The 17,709-nt window shown below is 42.4% G+C and overlaps 1 protein-coding gene across 4 annotated transcripts in view; it reads right to left on the reverse strand.

Annotated features, from left to right (window-relative positions):
• The window catches only part of tle2a (TLE family member 2, transcriptional corepressor a), a 40,324-nt gene extending 35,262 nt beyond the window's left edge, over nt 1-5,062 (reverse strand). For 3 of the 4 annotated variants that reach the window (XM_086224142.1, XM_086224141.1, XM_086224140.1), the window contains exon 1: nt 4,445-5,061. In XM_086224142.1, coding sequence (XP_086080268.1) covers nt 4,445-4,468 — 24 coding nt within the window. In that variant the 5' untranslated portion in view covers nt 4,469-5,061. Of the gene's footprint in view, nt 1-4,444 lie in introns of all 4 variants that reach the window. The other variant, XM_086224139.1, reaches the window with a different exon arrangement.
• Nucleotides 5,063-17,709: the final 12,647 nt, after the last annotated feature.

The following is a 17,709-nucleotide window of genomic DNA, read 5'->3' on the forward strand; positions in this document are numbered from 1 at the left end:
ATATAGATTTTATATTGTTATTGCAATTGGATCAGGCATTCTGTATGTGAAAACATGTCATCAGATTTTTCTGCATCAGCATAGATTAATTAGTTAACAGCGGCACATATGGCATCACAACGGAACGTAGAGCTCTGGCAGATGATACAAATTCAATTTAGTTTTGAGTTGTTACATACACAGCTGAGCGCTGACTTCACCATTAGACAAAGAGAAGGTTAAGAGAAGGGCTGGGAAATGTATAGAATTTTCACTTAAATTATTTTGAAAACCAGAAAATAATAAAAATGACTGCGTCAAATTCTTAACGAGGCTCATGTTTTGTGACGCCTGAAAAATTAAACTCTTTGGTCAGCAAGTGAGATGAAACCAAACACAGTGGGTGAAGAAATCCAAGGAGGGCCAAGAGCAGCTGTGTGATCCTGTTGAATCATCGTGACCTCAATATCGGGTCCATAATCAAACAGGTTTGTAGTTTCCTTACAGGTTTGTTTGATAACAACATTTATGAAGGATTTTGATCGGGAATCATCTTCGTATATTTCTCCGAGTGCACAGTCTGTGACAAAATGAGCTTTTCAAGATAATCCTCCGAGACAAACACCACCACCAGTTGGGCAAAAGGTCAGCCACAAATCCAGTTTAACACCATTATCCAATCCCACTTATTTAAAAAGGTAAAGATGGAGATGGAACATTAATACACCGACAGCTAGAGCAGGAGATCCAACTGCACCAGCAAGTAGAGCTAGCAAATATTAATTTTGACAATGGGCAGTTTCAGTTGGAACCAAATCGGTGGATTAGATGAGACAACAAACACTTGGAAACCAGTCCAACCACCAAATTTGCAAAGTTGTCACAATGGATATAAACTACAAAATGATGGCCAGGGGTTATTTTCTTTATGTAACTTTTGATAAAGACCAGTATTAGCGGATATCAGATGGGTGACAACTGATGTAAACCAAGAGTAAGCAGCCCGCCCTCCCTCACAGTGGTGAAAACGATCAATATTGACACAAATGTGACAGATGCCATCTAGCGGCTGCAGTAATTATGACTGCAAGAAAGCAAGAAATCGCAGGACATCGATGAAACGAGAACAAAAAATCTTTAGAATGGAGATGTGATGAACTGGAAGGCTTGCTTCCACATACAGACATCAGGTGTTGTTAACTTCATGCCTCTCCAAGGTAATTTAAGCACCCAATGATAGCTCGGGGTCCAGAGGCTACTTTGCCTCCTTTTTTACACCTACACGTGAGGAAAATGAGCATGAAGACTGAAACGATAGCTGCAGAGACAAAGACAAAGGCAAAAGCCTATTATTTACCTCTCTGATACTCTGTCAGCTTGTTTTTGCTAACACGCTGACCACAGAGGCAAAAGATCATTTTTGTTCAAAGAGTTTGAGGCACACACCCATGCCCCCCCGCCCACCACCCCAAAAAAAAAAAATTCGAACGAACATGAGGTTATCATGGAGGTTCCCATAGAAAGTGAAGGGACTTCCAGACCATCTTGTGCAGATTTGGACACCAGACGTACGTATGTGGAAACCAGGTGGACTGTGGTGGAGGAGATTCCACGTTCTAGGCTACTCAGTGGAGATAAACGTTTTGACGGTCTCTGGCGTGAAATGCCGCTCCAAGGCTATTTCAACTGGATATATGACAACCTTTCCAGTTCACTATGGTAGCAGGTAAAGAGTGAATATTGAGCAGCAGACGGCAGCTGTTGATTTTGTGTCGCCAGTAGTGAGTGCTTTCTACCCCTTCTCATCAAGGGAGCGCTCATCTGAACAGAAACCATCATCACCTCCAGACCCTAACCAAAAGGTTTTGTCCCTAAACTTATAATAACTCAAATATGTCCTATCAGAGGGAACAAACGACCTCTACACCTGTGTAGTTTAGAAGGACTTGTTGGAATGAATGAGCCCTCAACCTTTTAATAACCCCCTCCTCCCTCCAACCCCGGGGGCATTGTTCAGGAGATAAACGAGGTAAAGGGCTGGAGGAAATATTACGACCAATGTTACTGTGACCTTTCAGATATGCGCATGTCTACCATCATTTGAAAGATAAAATATCATTGTCTTCTGCAGACTAGACTGAGCAGCAAAGGCGCTTCAAACTCCCCTTTCTACTAAAAGTGTACACACAGGACACCTTGAGTCTTGCTGTGAGGTAAAGACAACCAGCTAATAACTACATATATTTTGTTGAATTAGTGTATATATTAACAAAGATTGCTGGGATTTGATATATAATTATTCTATTTTGAGGTTATACTTTCTCTGACTTAGCTACTCCTCCCTGTGTCTACAAACTAGCTTCCATGTTTCTGTCACAATGGCAGATTCAGAACAACGCTGAGGACGTACGACAGCCAGCCAGGCCCGCCGTGTCCTATACACTCCCCGGCTCGTCTACTTTATCTGGCGTCAAGCTGAAGCCAAAAATTATCCAAACACATACGGGGACCTAAGGCTCTTTCGCCACAGTGTCATTACATCTATGCACAAGATTAGATTGCTATCTTTTAGTTGGTATGAGACGGCTGAAATAATTACCTTCATGCACTCTGTGTAGAGGAAGGAGATTTTTATATATGTTGAAGGGTTAAAACAGCCCAGCAGTTTCTACCCATCATGACGAATCGTGAATGATCTGTGACAAGAGGCTATAACGCGGGTTAAATTACTCGTCACCGGGCACTTACAAGCTACTTTGCCTTATTCAGGATCTGAAAATGCACTTAAGTTTAAAACAAATGTGACACCATCCTTCATTATTACTTGATAAAATGACCATTTTCATAATATACAGGGCGCCATCCTTCACAGCAGACCTGCATCCAGCAGTGACAGCTTATTGGCCGCCTCTCTCTCGTTTTTTGTTTTTTTTTTTGACATCCTGCCAGGTTGAGTGGCTGAGAGTGCTACCGATGCTGTGAGACTTCGAAGGGATGGGTGCATCGCAGGGTACTGTGAGATCTGCGGAGGGTTGAAAAGAAACAGGACGGCATGGTCTAAACTTTCCACCCAGCCCCGCCGCAGTCTGCTCCTCTCACCCTGGGATGCCTGCCCATACATTAAGATGTGGTTTTGGAGCTCTCACAGGAACACAGTGAGGGAAGACTGGATGAGAGGGATTGAGTTTACAGTGCAAACCACAGAGCCACAGTCTGCCTCCTGCTCTGCCTTCCTGCAGTCAGTTTTACTACACACACAGCTGCTGGTGCTGGGTACGAGCTGTGAGTTTTAGGGTATAAGGAGGGGGAACTCAAGACCACTCATACGGTAGTAGAGGCTGAAATGCAACATATGATAGCAGTGCAAATTAAAGGGCCTTTACCTGTAGGAAGAATTAAAAGTGGCTCACATTAATCTGGTTTCAATGTGTGGGACATGAATGTCAAAACAGTGCCAAGGGTGGGGTGCAGGGTGGCATGGCTGAGGCATGGAGATGAGGGTTAGGCAAATGAGCAGGTCTTAATTGATACTTCACACAGCTGGAGGACCGGTGTTTATGTATTTCAGTCTGCTCAAAAGCTCTCCACCTAACTTGACTGAAACAAATTAAAGCCATGCAGCATGAATTTCACTCCTAACCTCGCACAGATAGCAAAACAGGCAGCATGGCAATGTTCTTTTTCAATTTGAAACAGCCGCGTAAGGAGGTGTTACAGAGAATTTCTCTGCTCTTAACACAACAGTAGAGGTGCAACAATTAAATCATCAGCTATTCTGGTGGTTTTTAACACAAACATTTTCTGGTTTCTCGCTGCTTTTTCTGTCAATTATGACTGAATTGTATGTTGAGTTTTAGACAGATGGACAAAAGCTGCTTCTTGGACGTGACACTTTGGGATTTTTTTTTTTTTTTTTTTTTACATTTTCTTGACGTAATAATTGTTAATCTCAGCCCTACAAATCAGCAAACCAGGAGTAATCCTTGATAGTATAAAGAAGAAACCAGGAGTAATCCTTGATAGTATAAAGAAGAGTGATAGAGAAGGTGTCAACAAACCAGGCTGACACATTTTGGTCCCTCTCAGCCTCTAAGCCGGGACACACACACACACACACACACACACACACACACACACACACTCACACTCTTCATCATCTGGGTCAACTCCACAGTAGCATGGAAGGTAGAAAGCAAGGACATGCGTGAGATTTTGGTAAAGTTAAGAGGAAGGGGGGAGAACCGTGTGTGTGTATGGAGGGGGGGGGGGGGGTCACTAAACCGCAATTGAGGATAATAATCTGACTGACCTTCATATGACAAACACAGGGCGTTCATATACAAATACGATATGTGGCATACAAAGGGAGAAATACACCAGAGGTTGAGTAAAACAACCACAACACTTAGTTGAATGGATGTTCCGGCTTGAAAACAATAGAAGACACTAACAGCAGCCTACTTACCGGAGGTCGGTTTTGAGGAAACATTTTAGCCGCCGACTTGCGTCTCTCTGTGGGGTTGTTTTTTTTTTTTTTTGGTCCTTCTTCTTTCTCCCGTCTGGAGCCGAAAGCTTCGTCGAGAAACACGATGGAGCCCACTCGTCTCAAAGAGGCATTTGGCCGTGTTTCAGCGGCAACAGCAGGGCCAGTCTAGGCTCGCTCATTCCCCGCTCCAAGACTCCTTTGTTCTGGCTTATATCTCCAAACCCGCACCGCACCGCACCGCGCTGTGCTGCTGCTGCTGCTGCTGGTGGCGAGGACGGCCAGAGAGGAGCAGCAACGCCCGGTCCAGGAGAGCTTTCACAAGTCCTCAACTTCCAGAAATTACAATAACGCAATCCCTCCCCGATGTATTTTCACCGCCCGTAGCCTACAGACCGGAGAGGGGTGTGTGTATGTGTGTGTGTGGTTCGCTTGCGGCTTCGCAGACGGACACAGCAGCAGTGAACGCAGCCGCAGCCTCTTTTGTCTCGCTCGTTGGCCTGCACTCTTTTCACGCAACACTCCCAGTCCCTCTCCCACTACTCCCCCCTCCGACCCTCAATGAGACATAACATATGAGGAGCTTTCTTCAAGAAGAGAGGGTGGGGGGAGAGGGGCACCTAAAGACATGGTTTGCTGCCCCCCCCCCTCCCACACTCCTCTTCTCACATACCCACAAAATGAATGAGGCGGTTTGAAATGCTAATTTTTCCGCCTTAAAAATGATTTGTTTCTCTCTACTTGGAAACATTATAAAGTTGTAACAGCCTTGTGATATTTGCAAAGAATTAATTGCCGAGTTTCTTGTTGAATTTGTGTTGTTAATTAGTGAAAATATATGCACACAATTCTGAAAAAATAAGTGTATAAAAGGTGTAGTGTGTGAGTGAAAAAAAAGAAAGAGGAAAAAAAGGGGGGAAGAAGGGCTTCACCGGAATTGTTCGGTGATTGAATGAAATCTCCACGTGGGGCTCGTCCTCAGCACGGTAAACACTGGTAAAACTGTCCAATCGGAGTCGGGCAAGCCCACGTGGGGTGTGCTGACCGCTCGCTGATTGGAGCGCGCAGGCGGCGCAATGTTCCGCACGTCAATCAAGCGAGCTACAACCGCTCGGCGAGGTTAACCCTTTCCTAGGTTTGGCGATTGAGAATGCGAGGAGGAGCCGAGCGGCGGCGGCGGTGGATGTGGTGGTGGTGGTGGCGGTGGCTGCAGTATCAAGATTCAGTGGTTTCCACTTTTCTCGCCACAAGCTGTCAATGCATTAAAAAACGTTACATTTCATCCTATTTGATGTCGAAATAAATCGATTTTGCTTAAAGGTTTGCATCACCTCGTTCATTTCTAGAAATTATTCAAGACCACAGGAGCAACTATGTGTAAATCACAGCCCAGGGGGACATGGCAGCCCCCTAAAGAAATACAATAGTAGATGTGTTCAATGCCTACATGGTTATATATGGAATGTCTGCATACCTGGAAAAGGAGAATTATTGTGGAGAAGGAGGGGTGTGTGGAAAATTGGTATTCTGGTGGCAAGACCCCTTTAGCAGGGCTCATAATTAGAGAGCGAGATATTGAAAAAGCAATTTCTGACAGTGGAAATCACAACCTGCCAGAGGTGGAGTTGGAATATATAGATGTGTGTGTGTGTGTGTGTGTGTGTGTGTGCGCGCGCGAGAGAGAGAGAGAGAGAGAGAGAGAGAGAGAGAAAGAGAGAGAGAGTGGAAAAGCAGAGGGGGGAGGGAGGAAGGGAGGAGGAGGAGAATAAAGGATGAAGGACAGCAGGGGGGATGCTGAGAAAGACAAGCCAGTGGGGGGGTTAGTGCACACCAGTGATGAAAAAATGTGTGGCTTGTGTATATGTCTGTGTGTACGTGCAGATTGTGAATGTGTGTGTGTGTGCGTGTGTGTGCTGAGCAGACAAGTGAGGGAATGAAAAAGAGAGAGGGGTGAGGGGAGCAAGTGGAGAGAGAGAGAGAGAGAGAGAGAGAGAAAGATTTTATTGCCATTTTCTTCCATGAATTTTAATGCACAGCTCTGGTCTCCCCTACCGGATTCTGGGATCACATTTATTAGAATAAAAAGTCATGAGGAATGCAACGCTTTGCAGCCTGCTGCTGCTTTTGCTGCACAGGGAGATGTTTCATGTTAGTGTGTGTGGGAAGTGGTTTGGCAGTGGGGCGGGGGAGCTGGCGAAGGGGTGCACAGGATGTATGAGGCTGCGTTGTGCTGGGGGTTTGGGGGGCATGATAATATAGATGATAGAAAATGATAAGTGAAGGACACATATTATTGCTATTGGCAGGTCAGATGAAGGAGTGTGCTAGGTGTATGTGTGTGTGTGTGTGTGTGTGTGTGTGTGTGTGTGTGTGTGTGTGTGTGTGTGTGTGTGTATTGGCTGAGTTCCAGTGATTAAATAAGTCCACAATGCCCTTCTCTGCCTCCTCAGAGGGACATCAAAGTACCCCCACCCCCCTACTAGATGAGGACAACACAATGGTCCAGAACATGAGATTTTGGTTTTAACTCAATTGTGTGAGGCTGGAAAATCACATTTCTGTCAAACACATGTATGTTGAGCAGAAGTAAACACACGTTCACCAACACACACAAGTCTCTGAAAGGATAATAACATGGACGCATCCCCTTTATAATCACAACTTAAAGTGACAGCTGCCAAACTGCTGCTTATCCAAATGGGGCGATGATGGAATAAACTCCTTCAAACTTAATTCCTTTGTGGTTGCTATGGTGACAATATAGGTATCAAACTGGGACTATATTAACAATAAATGTGGGCAGACGCAACTCTTTTTTTTTCCCTTTTAATTGGAAAGCAGCACAATGAGAGCGATTCTAACAACATTTTGCTCGGATCAATAAGTTCTGCTCGTCTTGTGATGACGCAGATACAACCTGAAAACAACATTGAGATGTTTTCTCTCAAATCCACGAATGCACACCTGAAGAGCCCTCGAACAGAAGGCATTATTTAGTCATTTGTTGTATTCCACAGGTGTACCTTCTGATGACCTTCGATGTTATCATCTATATTTTAATCCACTTCAGGGTCCATAAATTAGCTATCTGCTAAATCTGGCGCACCAATCTTTTGATTTCTTGCAAATAATGAATGCACAAGGGCACTCTGTCCTTTGTTAAATTAAATAAACAAAGCTAAACTTATTCATACTTGTAACAGGACAGAGCCCATTAAAAAAAAAAAACATTATTTTGGCTAAATACAACCAAGTTCTTTCAGATTTTTATGGGCGTGTTAAAAAAAAAAATTGCAAATGTGAGCTTCAACTTGCAAGAATTTCACTGCCCATCCGTGGTCCTGGGCCCAGTGGTTGAGAAACACTGCCTCATATCACATGAGATATTTTCTCCTCCAGCTATTTGTGCAATAGAAACTGATTGCCGACAATGTTGAAGTATGTAAAAACATCAATGGTAAACATCAGGTTTGGGAGAAAGTCCTTCAGAATCAAATAGCACAGGCTTTCGTCCCACACCCACAATTTTGCTGCAATAACGATAGAAATCCATCACAGACGTAGCGGGGAAACCAATCTCTCCAATAACAGCACACACCACAATGTAATGAAACCACAAAACATGCTGCATTTTCAAGTGCTGACATGAAAAAAACTCATGTACCACTTTTCAGTTTTGATCTAAATCACGCTCAACGCTTGCAGGAGGTTCTTCAGGCATCGCAAAAAAACTTATCAGGCAAATGAATGGAATAACATCAATAATTATAAGTAAAAGAGCAGATTTTTGTATTTGATTCAACTGTTCTTGAGTAAAAGCAGCCTTCTTACAAAATGACATCACAAGGGAAAAGGATGATGACAGAGGAAGGTGCTTTAGTTCAGGTCATAAACTTTCAGTTTTCTGGTATCTCTAATGTACTTTGTACGCCTCCCATCCCACCAGTCCCCCCTCCCCCGCACCTCCTCCTTAGTACCCCAGTGCCTTTGGGATGGGGTCAAGAATGGCAGGAAGACAAGGCCACAGTGTTGTCATGGTGGTGCTCCACTCTCAGTGGCCTCACTTTGCCCCCACCCATCCCTGTCCCTCATCAGACAAGCTGGGTGTCAGCACAGAGACGGCACAGTGATTTATTGGTCTCTGCTCCTCTGGGACCCCTCTTCCCTTTTCCTCCCCCTCACACACACTCAGTCATGTCTCCATCACTTCAGAGGACATCCTGGAGACCCTAACCACTGCCAGTTTAACCCTTCGCTAACCTCAAACACTAACATGCTCCTTATCTTAAAATTAAGGCAAGTCATATACCTTTAATTTTATGATTAACGTCATAGAGGCTTTCGTCACAAATGGAAAGTCCTCACAATGATGTGATTGTAATACCAGATTTATGTCCCTTTAACATGAGAAGGCTAGCTCACACACACACACACACACACACACACACACACACACACACACACACACACACACACACACACTCTCCACCCATCCCCTTCCCGCCTGTCCTCTCCTGCTGCATGGCCCCTTGGGAAAAGAAAGGGTAATGACCCACATCAGCAGCAGCTACGCTCACATGCACACACACACACACACACACACACGCAGGCACGCACGCACGCACACACACCTCATCTCCTCTTGCAGGCAGATACAAATAATAAATACCCTCTGTGACACCCACACGCACGTATGCACACATAAAACAGACGCTGACACATTTACGCCCACAGGCATGTGTATATGGGACCTCAGAAATTCCAGAGCTGTGCTGTAACGCAAGAGTCTCCTCCAGTCGCACCACATGTCACAACACCGGGGAGATCGATACTGTGTTCCTCTGTCCTTTCTTTTTGCATTTGCCTAAATAGGACTCAGTTTTCATAACCTGTTGTAACCTTGGAAAGAGAGAAAGTACAGTACGCCTCTACTTTTCAATGGTATGTTGTCTTTATTAGAGAGAACAATGGAGTGATTTGTGCCTTTTTGCAGTCAAGTGCAACAAGATCTCCTTTTGACTTCCCAAATCTCAGTGTGTGCAATTTGGCCCTGAAATCTAAAACTGCATTGCAAGTTCATAGAAGTGAAAGAAGAGGGCTTGCTGTTTTTTTTTTCTTTTTTTGTGAACAGCTTCGTATGTTCCAGTGGAATTCCTCTACAATGCCACACTTCATATTCTCACATTCCTCTGCCTTTTTTAAGGGCCAAGTGAGAAAAGAGCATCCTTTCAGAGGCTGATTTAGAATTCAGGCAGTAGATCTGCGCTGAGGGGAGAGCGAAGAGGTTAAATCTGAGCATTGACTTGCAAATCCTACCCACAGCACTCTGCATGTGCTGTCACTCATCTCACACCGGCGGAGTGATACGCTCTTGAAAAAAGTGTGCGGTTACTTCCACAGGTTTCCACTTAACATGAGTGTAGGGCAAGCTGAAGAGTGAGGGTCAGGTGTTAATAGTTGTGTTAATGCACTGAAACAGGTGGGGGGAATATATTTATCATTTATTTTCTTTATGCAAAAGAGGTAAAGGGTGCAGGGTAAAACGATCTGCTGCATATTTGCTGAGTTTGGCTCTAAAATGAGGTCAGCTACAACTAAAAACAGCCTCTCTGATTGAATAACAAGACGTCATCGATGCATGAAGGAGAGGAGATCCATCGTAGGTAAATGTTGACAAAATTATAGCAGACAATAAATTCCTACAATTAATATGTGCCTTAACACCTCCAGATAGCATAGTTCTTCTTATGAATTATGGAGTGGATACCGGTGAGTAAACAATTTGACAAACAGAGTAAAAATACAACAATATAATACTTCGCTCTCCATGTCAAAACGTAATACTAGTCCATGGTTCCTTCATTGAAATTACTGAAGCTTTTACACGCTTGAATTCAACACTTCTTTTCACCTTACAACAACATTAACAATGAATTAAAGAATAATTTTTATTTTTTTGTATAAGGTCTGTTGTAATTATTGATATTTCTGTCTGCCTGTACAGGTGGCGGGGCACATAAACATGGTGTTCGCTTTTCCATACCAACTCATACGCAAACATTGGGCTTTGCCATGAAACGCTGTTGTGCACAAATTAGTTCTCTTTCACTCTAGCCCTCATTTAGTCTTACACACAGGAAGAGAAGCCTGATAGCATTGTGTTACTTCTTGCTCTGACATCTATTGTTTAGCTCTTATAACTGTCAATTATCCAGATATTTTAATAGTACGAGAAATTCACAATAGACGTCAGGCTCCTGTGTGTTAGACTAAACTAAGGGCAAAATCCCCCAAATTCAACAACAACGACAAAGCAAAAACAAAAAAACAAAAAACACCAGAACAAATTTGTTGCGTCCTTGTAAGCTTGAATGAGACATTATGTGGTTGCTGAGTTTAATCCAGCAGCCACTTACGCCACCTGCTGATCAGAAGAAGTAGCGCAGTTCTATCAAGATGAGTTGATTTTCTATAAACCCGACCGTAGTTAAATTAATAGAAAATGGGAATTGTCCGCTGTGGTACTGATTCCTTTTTATGGTACCAGGGAGAGAATGTCTACTTATTTAATAGCCTGGACTTTAACCAGGTGGTCTGACATCAAAATTCAAACAAGAGTTACCTGTCCAGGAAATCATCGGGTGAGCAAACGCGCTGAACCAACCACTGTTCCTCATTTAAACACGAGATTATTACTGGTGGATCACCAGCAGCTTCTTGGAAAATGGTAAAAGCTTCTCAAATCAAGAAATTAAAAACTACTTTGGACCATATGACGCCATTTCCTTTCAGCAGCCTGCAATTTTAAATAACACCACACGGTGTCGGAGCGGGACTGTTAATGTTGGGAAGTTAGTGAGTTAATGTAGGAGGTGATTATTCCTCTTTTAAAATGAGCAGATGTGTCTACGTGTGTGTGTGTGTGTGTGTGTGTGTGTGTGTGTTGAAGACCTTCATGTGTTTATTAGTCGACACATGTTCGTTTGTTTGTTTTTTAAATGCATCTATCATTAACAATAAATAATTAGAGCTCATGAGCCAGTCTGAACCCTTCAGGCCACTCTTCAGTCTGCAGTCGTGTCAAGGAAGCAGAATTCAATCCTGGCTCGCACCTTCAGTGGTAAACTTCATCCATATGGTGTCTCTGGAATAGATAAAGATCTTGAGTCACAACGGATGAGTGGCTTAACATGGTAGATACGATTACAAAAAAAAATAGAATGAAATAATTAATGGAGACAAGAGCTGGATTGTCAGTAAAATATAGAAACTTTTCTAATTGGGAGGCATTTGGAGAGGTTCTGCTGAACAGAGCAATAAAAAGAACGGGGGACTTATGAGATGTTGAAAACCTTTTAAAGTATGTATTTCTTTACATAATCAGTCTGTAATTTTACAAATGATGCAAGCAGCAGAAGCAGTGACCCAAACCCCCAAAACATGTTGATTAAAAGTGGATGTAACTTAGCTAAATAGCGGGAGGTTTCAGGATGCACAAGTTACTTAAAATTGATGTCCGAGCTTCATTAGAAAGTAATTTCAACGTGCGCAGTAACAGCTTTTGTGATTTTTGTACAGAGAGAACTTCTCAAAACCCAATATCCAAAGAATTTTTCAAGGAAAATAGATGACTAAATACATTTAATGTGTAAACTTGATCTTGAGTGCAGTGTTGGCATCTAGATATCATTTTAACTTTAAAATTCAACAAGCTTTTATGCTTCCATAGCAGTGACATGGTCAAAGGTCAAAGGTCACTTTATATGAATGCAAACGTCAATAGTACCACAAGGGTGAACTGAGAAGAATTTGGACTACATAGGTCAAAGGTTAAGACCACCGAGACGGGAGGACATTGCAGAGTACAACCATACATACAATACATACAACCAGTGTTCTTGTTGTGATTCAAAGAAGAACATCATCATAAATTTCTATCCTATTTAAAAGAAGTTAGTCGCAGGTTATACAGTATGATTATATAAACATTAGGCCCAATTTTCCATTTTAGCTTTCAACCTCACTTGCGTGATCTTAGCCATGATGTCGGCTCAGTGGTCATGTGATGTAACACAGATTGTGTGATGGTAGATGCTCACACCGTTCGTAGGAGGGTAGTAACCCCTGTTGCCGCTCAAGGAGGGTCTTTGGTATCAGATGTGGACGACGTCGCTGTCTCCTTGGGTGTTAACAGATAACTGACGTCAGTTCCCTTTCCATATCTTTCATCGGGGGTCACGGCTCTTTGACTGACAGAGTTCTTTCCCATAGCAGGCTCTACCGGGAGGTTCCTCGGTAGAGACGCCCAGCTCTGATCTTGTTTGCATTCTGGGAATATTTTAGTAGATTGATATCTTAACAGTGCGATGTAATGTGAGCTAGCTTCTCTACAAGAGTTGCAAGGAAACAAAGCATAAACAAAATGATGTGTAAATTTGTTTAACTTTCACTTTGTTTAAGCAACTGGTTTCACTCCAATGAAGTGATGTTGTATAAATGCTACATTCATACACACAAAGATAATTTTTGAATCAATCCAAAACATTCAGATGGGTTACTCACTTGAATGAAATATGATATAAATTACATGTAAAGCCGCGTATTCTGTAGTGTTGCAGTCTCCTGCAGGAATGAAAAGAACAGAGTTCCTCTGCTTTTTCAAGTGTGTGACTGTATTTGGACCCAGTTGACTGTGTTCAAACACTGAGGTTAAAAAAAAATTACAAAGATTTGCCACGCTCCAGTGCTAATAATCATTAGCAATGGACTGGAGAAATCATTCAGTTGCAGCTTTCTATTAAGCGGAGAACATTGCTGGCGACAGATCACATCAGATGTAATTAATTAATATTAATTCTAAGAGTAACTTGATAACAGAAATTAAACGTGGCTGTTTGTTTTTTCTGCTCTCTGCAACCCCTTGTCTTTTCCTGTTCTTGACAGCAGTTTGTGTGGGTGGATAAACAACTCTGTAACATCGACATTCATTCATTCATTCATATCCAATTCAAAATCTAATTTTTTAACTTGAATATTTTTTACTCTGTTGCCTATTTTTAGCGTTTATTTTACACTGACATTCATGTCATCCCTGGGTGATCTGCCCCTCAAACTCTAGGTCTTCACACACTTTCCCCACCCACTTTCATCCTGTCGGTCAACCGGCGCTCTCTCAGTCATAAGCTGGCATCTCTAGCCTTTAGATGACCAGTATTCCAAACTTGATCAGGCACCAGCCTCTGCCAGCTTGTGCTTCTCTCAGATGGTGCCATGGCCTCCCTGAACTCCTCCTACACTCCAGAGGAATTTCTCATGCATCCTAGGGGACGTAAGCATTTACGTCTCCCTGTCAGTCAAAATGAACTCCCCTTTTCACAAGATTGTTGAATTTGATTAAAATGATCCAACCTCATTCTTTCTTTTGGCAAATGCCATACATGCTGACATTTTCCCTTCATTCATTTTGCTCTGCAGATTTCTGGCATGTTGGATTTTCCAGGAGAGACCAGCTGAGCCTCCCACCTGCCCTGCAGTCGTCTATCAGACGTGTAGATACTGCAGGAACTAGAATAGCAAACACTTTATTTCTAAATTACAGATACAAGAGTAAGATATTTGCTTCCAAGTGTAGAAGTCTGTGTGGCGGACATTCAAAATAGAACACAAAAAAATAGCTACACAAAAAGGAGCATCAGGACTCTTGATGGGGAGGACGGCTTCAAAACTATCATCTTACTGATTATAGTATTTTTTGTCAACAGCAATGATAATAGATATTGTAATGTAAGCTTAAGAGAGTTAAAGTAGCACATAGATGGAAATTTCAGAGGCAGATATTTATCATTAACAGAAGAATATGAGCAATTATGTAAACAAGAGTGTTGAATAACAAGCTCAGAAGGATATACAGTACTCGCACAGCTTACTCTGGTAGAATGACTCTCTCAGGCCATTAACTTTCAGGCCACAAAAATATACTTCAAGTGTCATTGTGCATTGTTATGAGTTTGTGAATCTTGAATCTTGAATGTTGAGCTTGCTGCTGGATTGAATCCATTCGTGCATTATATGGGATCTGTATCTCCACTCTGGCCCCATAAAAATAATACAAAACTCTGCAATCTAAATTTGGAAACCTAACGGGATGATAAATACTGTAAGTTTGCTGTGAGAGACCCATATGGGCTGATGAGATGGGTGGTCTCTGCATGAGGGCTTCACAGTATGCCAAGAATGTATATGAGTATATATCATATTTTCTTGTGTAAACATATGACACAGGAACCAAACTTCACCTTTCCTGATTAACATACTTGTGAATTAATAACTACAGCTGGTATTCATCCACATGACTCCAGCAACAAGGTGCAGCTCCCTTTGGAATTACATCACTGCAGCCTGAAACAGGACCTTGGGCTGTTTCCCAACTGAGGCCCTGTCGCACAAGGCCTCCAGCGACGCACCCAAGGTTTGTTTACGTCTCCGTGTCGCTACTATTCCACAGTGAGACACGTTTTCCCCCCGACCATAAATCCATAAAGTCTCACGTCTTGTAGCATCAAGGGGGGAAGACATGGAGCCCCCTGACTGCCTTGTGGTGTGTGTAAATATATAAATCCCTCATCGGGGTCACTGGTGGTGGTGGTGTGAGGATGGCTAGCAGCCAGATAAGCTGCTTCTGCTCTGTGCTGCTTGAAAGTGTGTCATTATCCAGCACGGCCCTCTCAGCTGGGCCCCTGAGCATAAACCTGCTGTCCAAGACAACTTCCAAGGCCAAAAGGCTAGAAACTTTTAGATACCTCCTTAGACTTTATGACAACCTGCACCACAGCCAAAATCTGCTCCAGGCCTACTACCAAGTCGTTTCCAGTTCTTTCTTTCCAGTGGTTCATTGCCAGTGAGAGTGAAAAGTTTGGCTGTCCTGAGTTTAAACTATTGCGATCTTTTAAAATGAAGTTTTGAGAGTGCATGGCTTCATCCTCCTTGACCAGGGGTCTCCTAAGATAATTCTCCTTTCTAAGGAGAAGTTTAACATTAATGACAGACAGGAATATGGAACAGAACAGTGGCGTGTGTTATCTTAACCTCCATAGCGAAAGATTATACTTATGAAAAAAATAGATTAAGGTAAGATGGAAGTTAGGCATGTAACATGAAGCAAAGCTTAATGGAACACAACTTTATTGGGAAAATCATTTATTTGCCCTCCTCCTCAGAGCCACACCCCTCAGTCCTTTGTGTGTTCAGGGAGCTGAGACCTACAAAGACCAGCAGACCACTAGTTAGCTTAGCGAGTGGATGGGCAGTATAGCATGTCTTTGGTTTCTAAATTAAGCTTCTAAAACCTGTAGTTCCTCCACTGGTTCAAACAGATAAGGTTTTGATTTGTACAGAAGTAAAACTGTTTTGATAAACAACAACAACAACAACATTTAATCACCTTTGACAGAGGTATGCTAACACTTCCCACCCACTACCATTCATTGTGCTAAGCTAACATACAGGAGAGGAGGAGATCTATTTTCTTGTCTGGCTCCAGAGAATGGCAATAAACGTTTGTAAGTTTGCGAGGTTATTTATTTATATATATATATATATATATATATATATATATATATATATGTATATATTCAGCTAAGCTACATACATATACAATAATATAGACAACTGTTTTGCGTGTGTGTAGAATAGTAGAAGGATTGTTCCTCTGCAGAAGCGAACCTTTTGACCACAGACCCTGTGAGTAAGCGCCGCTGTCTATAATGGGAAGAGAAAAACAACTAGACAAGCTGCTCATTTCTGAAGGCATTTTAATTGCTAGAACAGAGGGCCAAGCTAAAAATGTCTCCGCTGGCCTCCTGCATGAGAAAGGAACAGAAGCTGCACTGTAACATCTATCAATCTATGCAGCACAATAATATTAATTGAAAACCTAGCAAAAGTGAGCCTATAGTCTAGAGTTAACGTCAAGTGTCATTACATTGTGTGGTGGAAGTTAGAGACACTGTGGGACGGAGAAAGGACAAGTTTCTTTTATTTCTATGGTGTTTTGATCCCTCTGATTCCCTTTGCCGGCTCCTCTAGAGGGAGTTGACGAGTGTTTGTCCCTGATTCATCGCCATATATTATTGAATGGTTTTCCATCAGACATGCAACCTTTGGTGGTTGACAGGGCACAATAAGGTCAAATCATATCACACCGAGCGTGTTGAATCGCTGAAAAAAAAGCCAAAAACATGCACATAATGAAAATATTTAGTTTTAGAGCCCTAAATCAGCTTTTAAATCAAGAAGGCTCAGTGATTCATGAAGTTTTCCCAGTAAGCCCTTAGCCCACATTAAATCTTCTTCTTTACTTCCGATTCTGGTCATGAAGTTGTAGCTTAAAACTACACATCAATCAACCGCAGGGACACAGGCTAAAGTGAGCTGAACGGTCATCTAACGTCGTCCACCGCAGCATCAAAAATACTGACTACCAAGTATTTTCTGTTATGCTTACTGCATCCAGTGTTGAGGTTTTCCCCAAACCTCTCATCGCAAGAACCACCTCTCACCATAGAGGTCATTCACATAATCCCATCCCTGCGGACCAAACCATTCAGGATTTGAGGTGGTTTCTAAGGAATGATTTATTTGCTTTGTTTGTGTGGACACTTGTGTTTGCAGATAAGACATACCAGGCCAGTTTCAATATCTGGTTGTTTGCTTAAACCACATTTCGCCTTTCAAGACAGTTTGAGAGTATTTTACAAGAGCTCCATGGTTTCCCTCAGGATAATTGTTAGGCGAGCCCCTGCCTCATTAACTCCTCAGTAAGAAATCCACCGATGATGTCTTTTAGATTGGGTCTTAATATTTACAACCACAGGTGGAGACCTTGTCTCATGATACAACAGGGTACAATGAATATTAGGCCTCCAGGATAATGTATTCAGTGAGGGTGTGTTATGTATCTCTTGAGAAATTAATAGCAAAAATGGGAACTCATACTGTAAATCACTCTGAAGTAGTAATGCGGTTCTAAATGAGGGATGACAGTGGGTTGTTTTTTTGTTTAACAACACCTTCCAAAAATATCCTTACGGGTCCTGTATTTATTTCTTAATAAATAGTTTACCATTGCGGAGCATTCCATTCTCTAGTTGAAGCTGGGGAGCTGTGATTAACCCCCTGTGAATCATCGGTGCGTGGTTTGAATTTTTCTCATGTCAAATGCTAAAGTAATGTCACTCGTGTGTCTCCAA

The sequence above is a fragment of the Aulostomus chinensis genome, chromosome 14 (genome assembly GCF_037954235.1).
Source record: "Aulostomus chinensis isolate RoL2024-O1b breed Wild chromosome 14, RoL_Achi_v1.0, whole genome shotgun sequence".
Taxonomy (NCBI): Eukaryota; Metazoa; Chordata; class Actinopteri; order Syngnathiformes; family Aulostomidae; genus Aulostomus; species Aulostomus chinensis.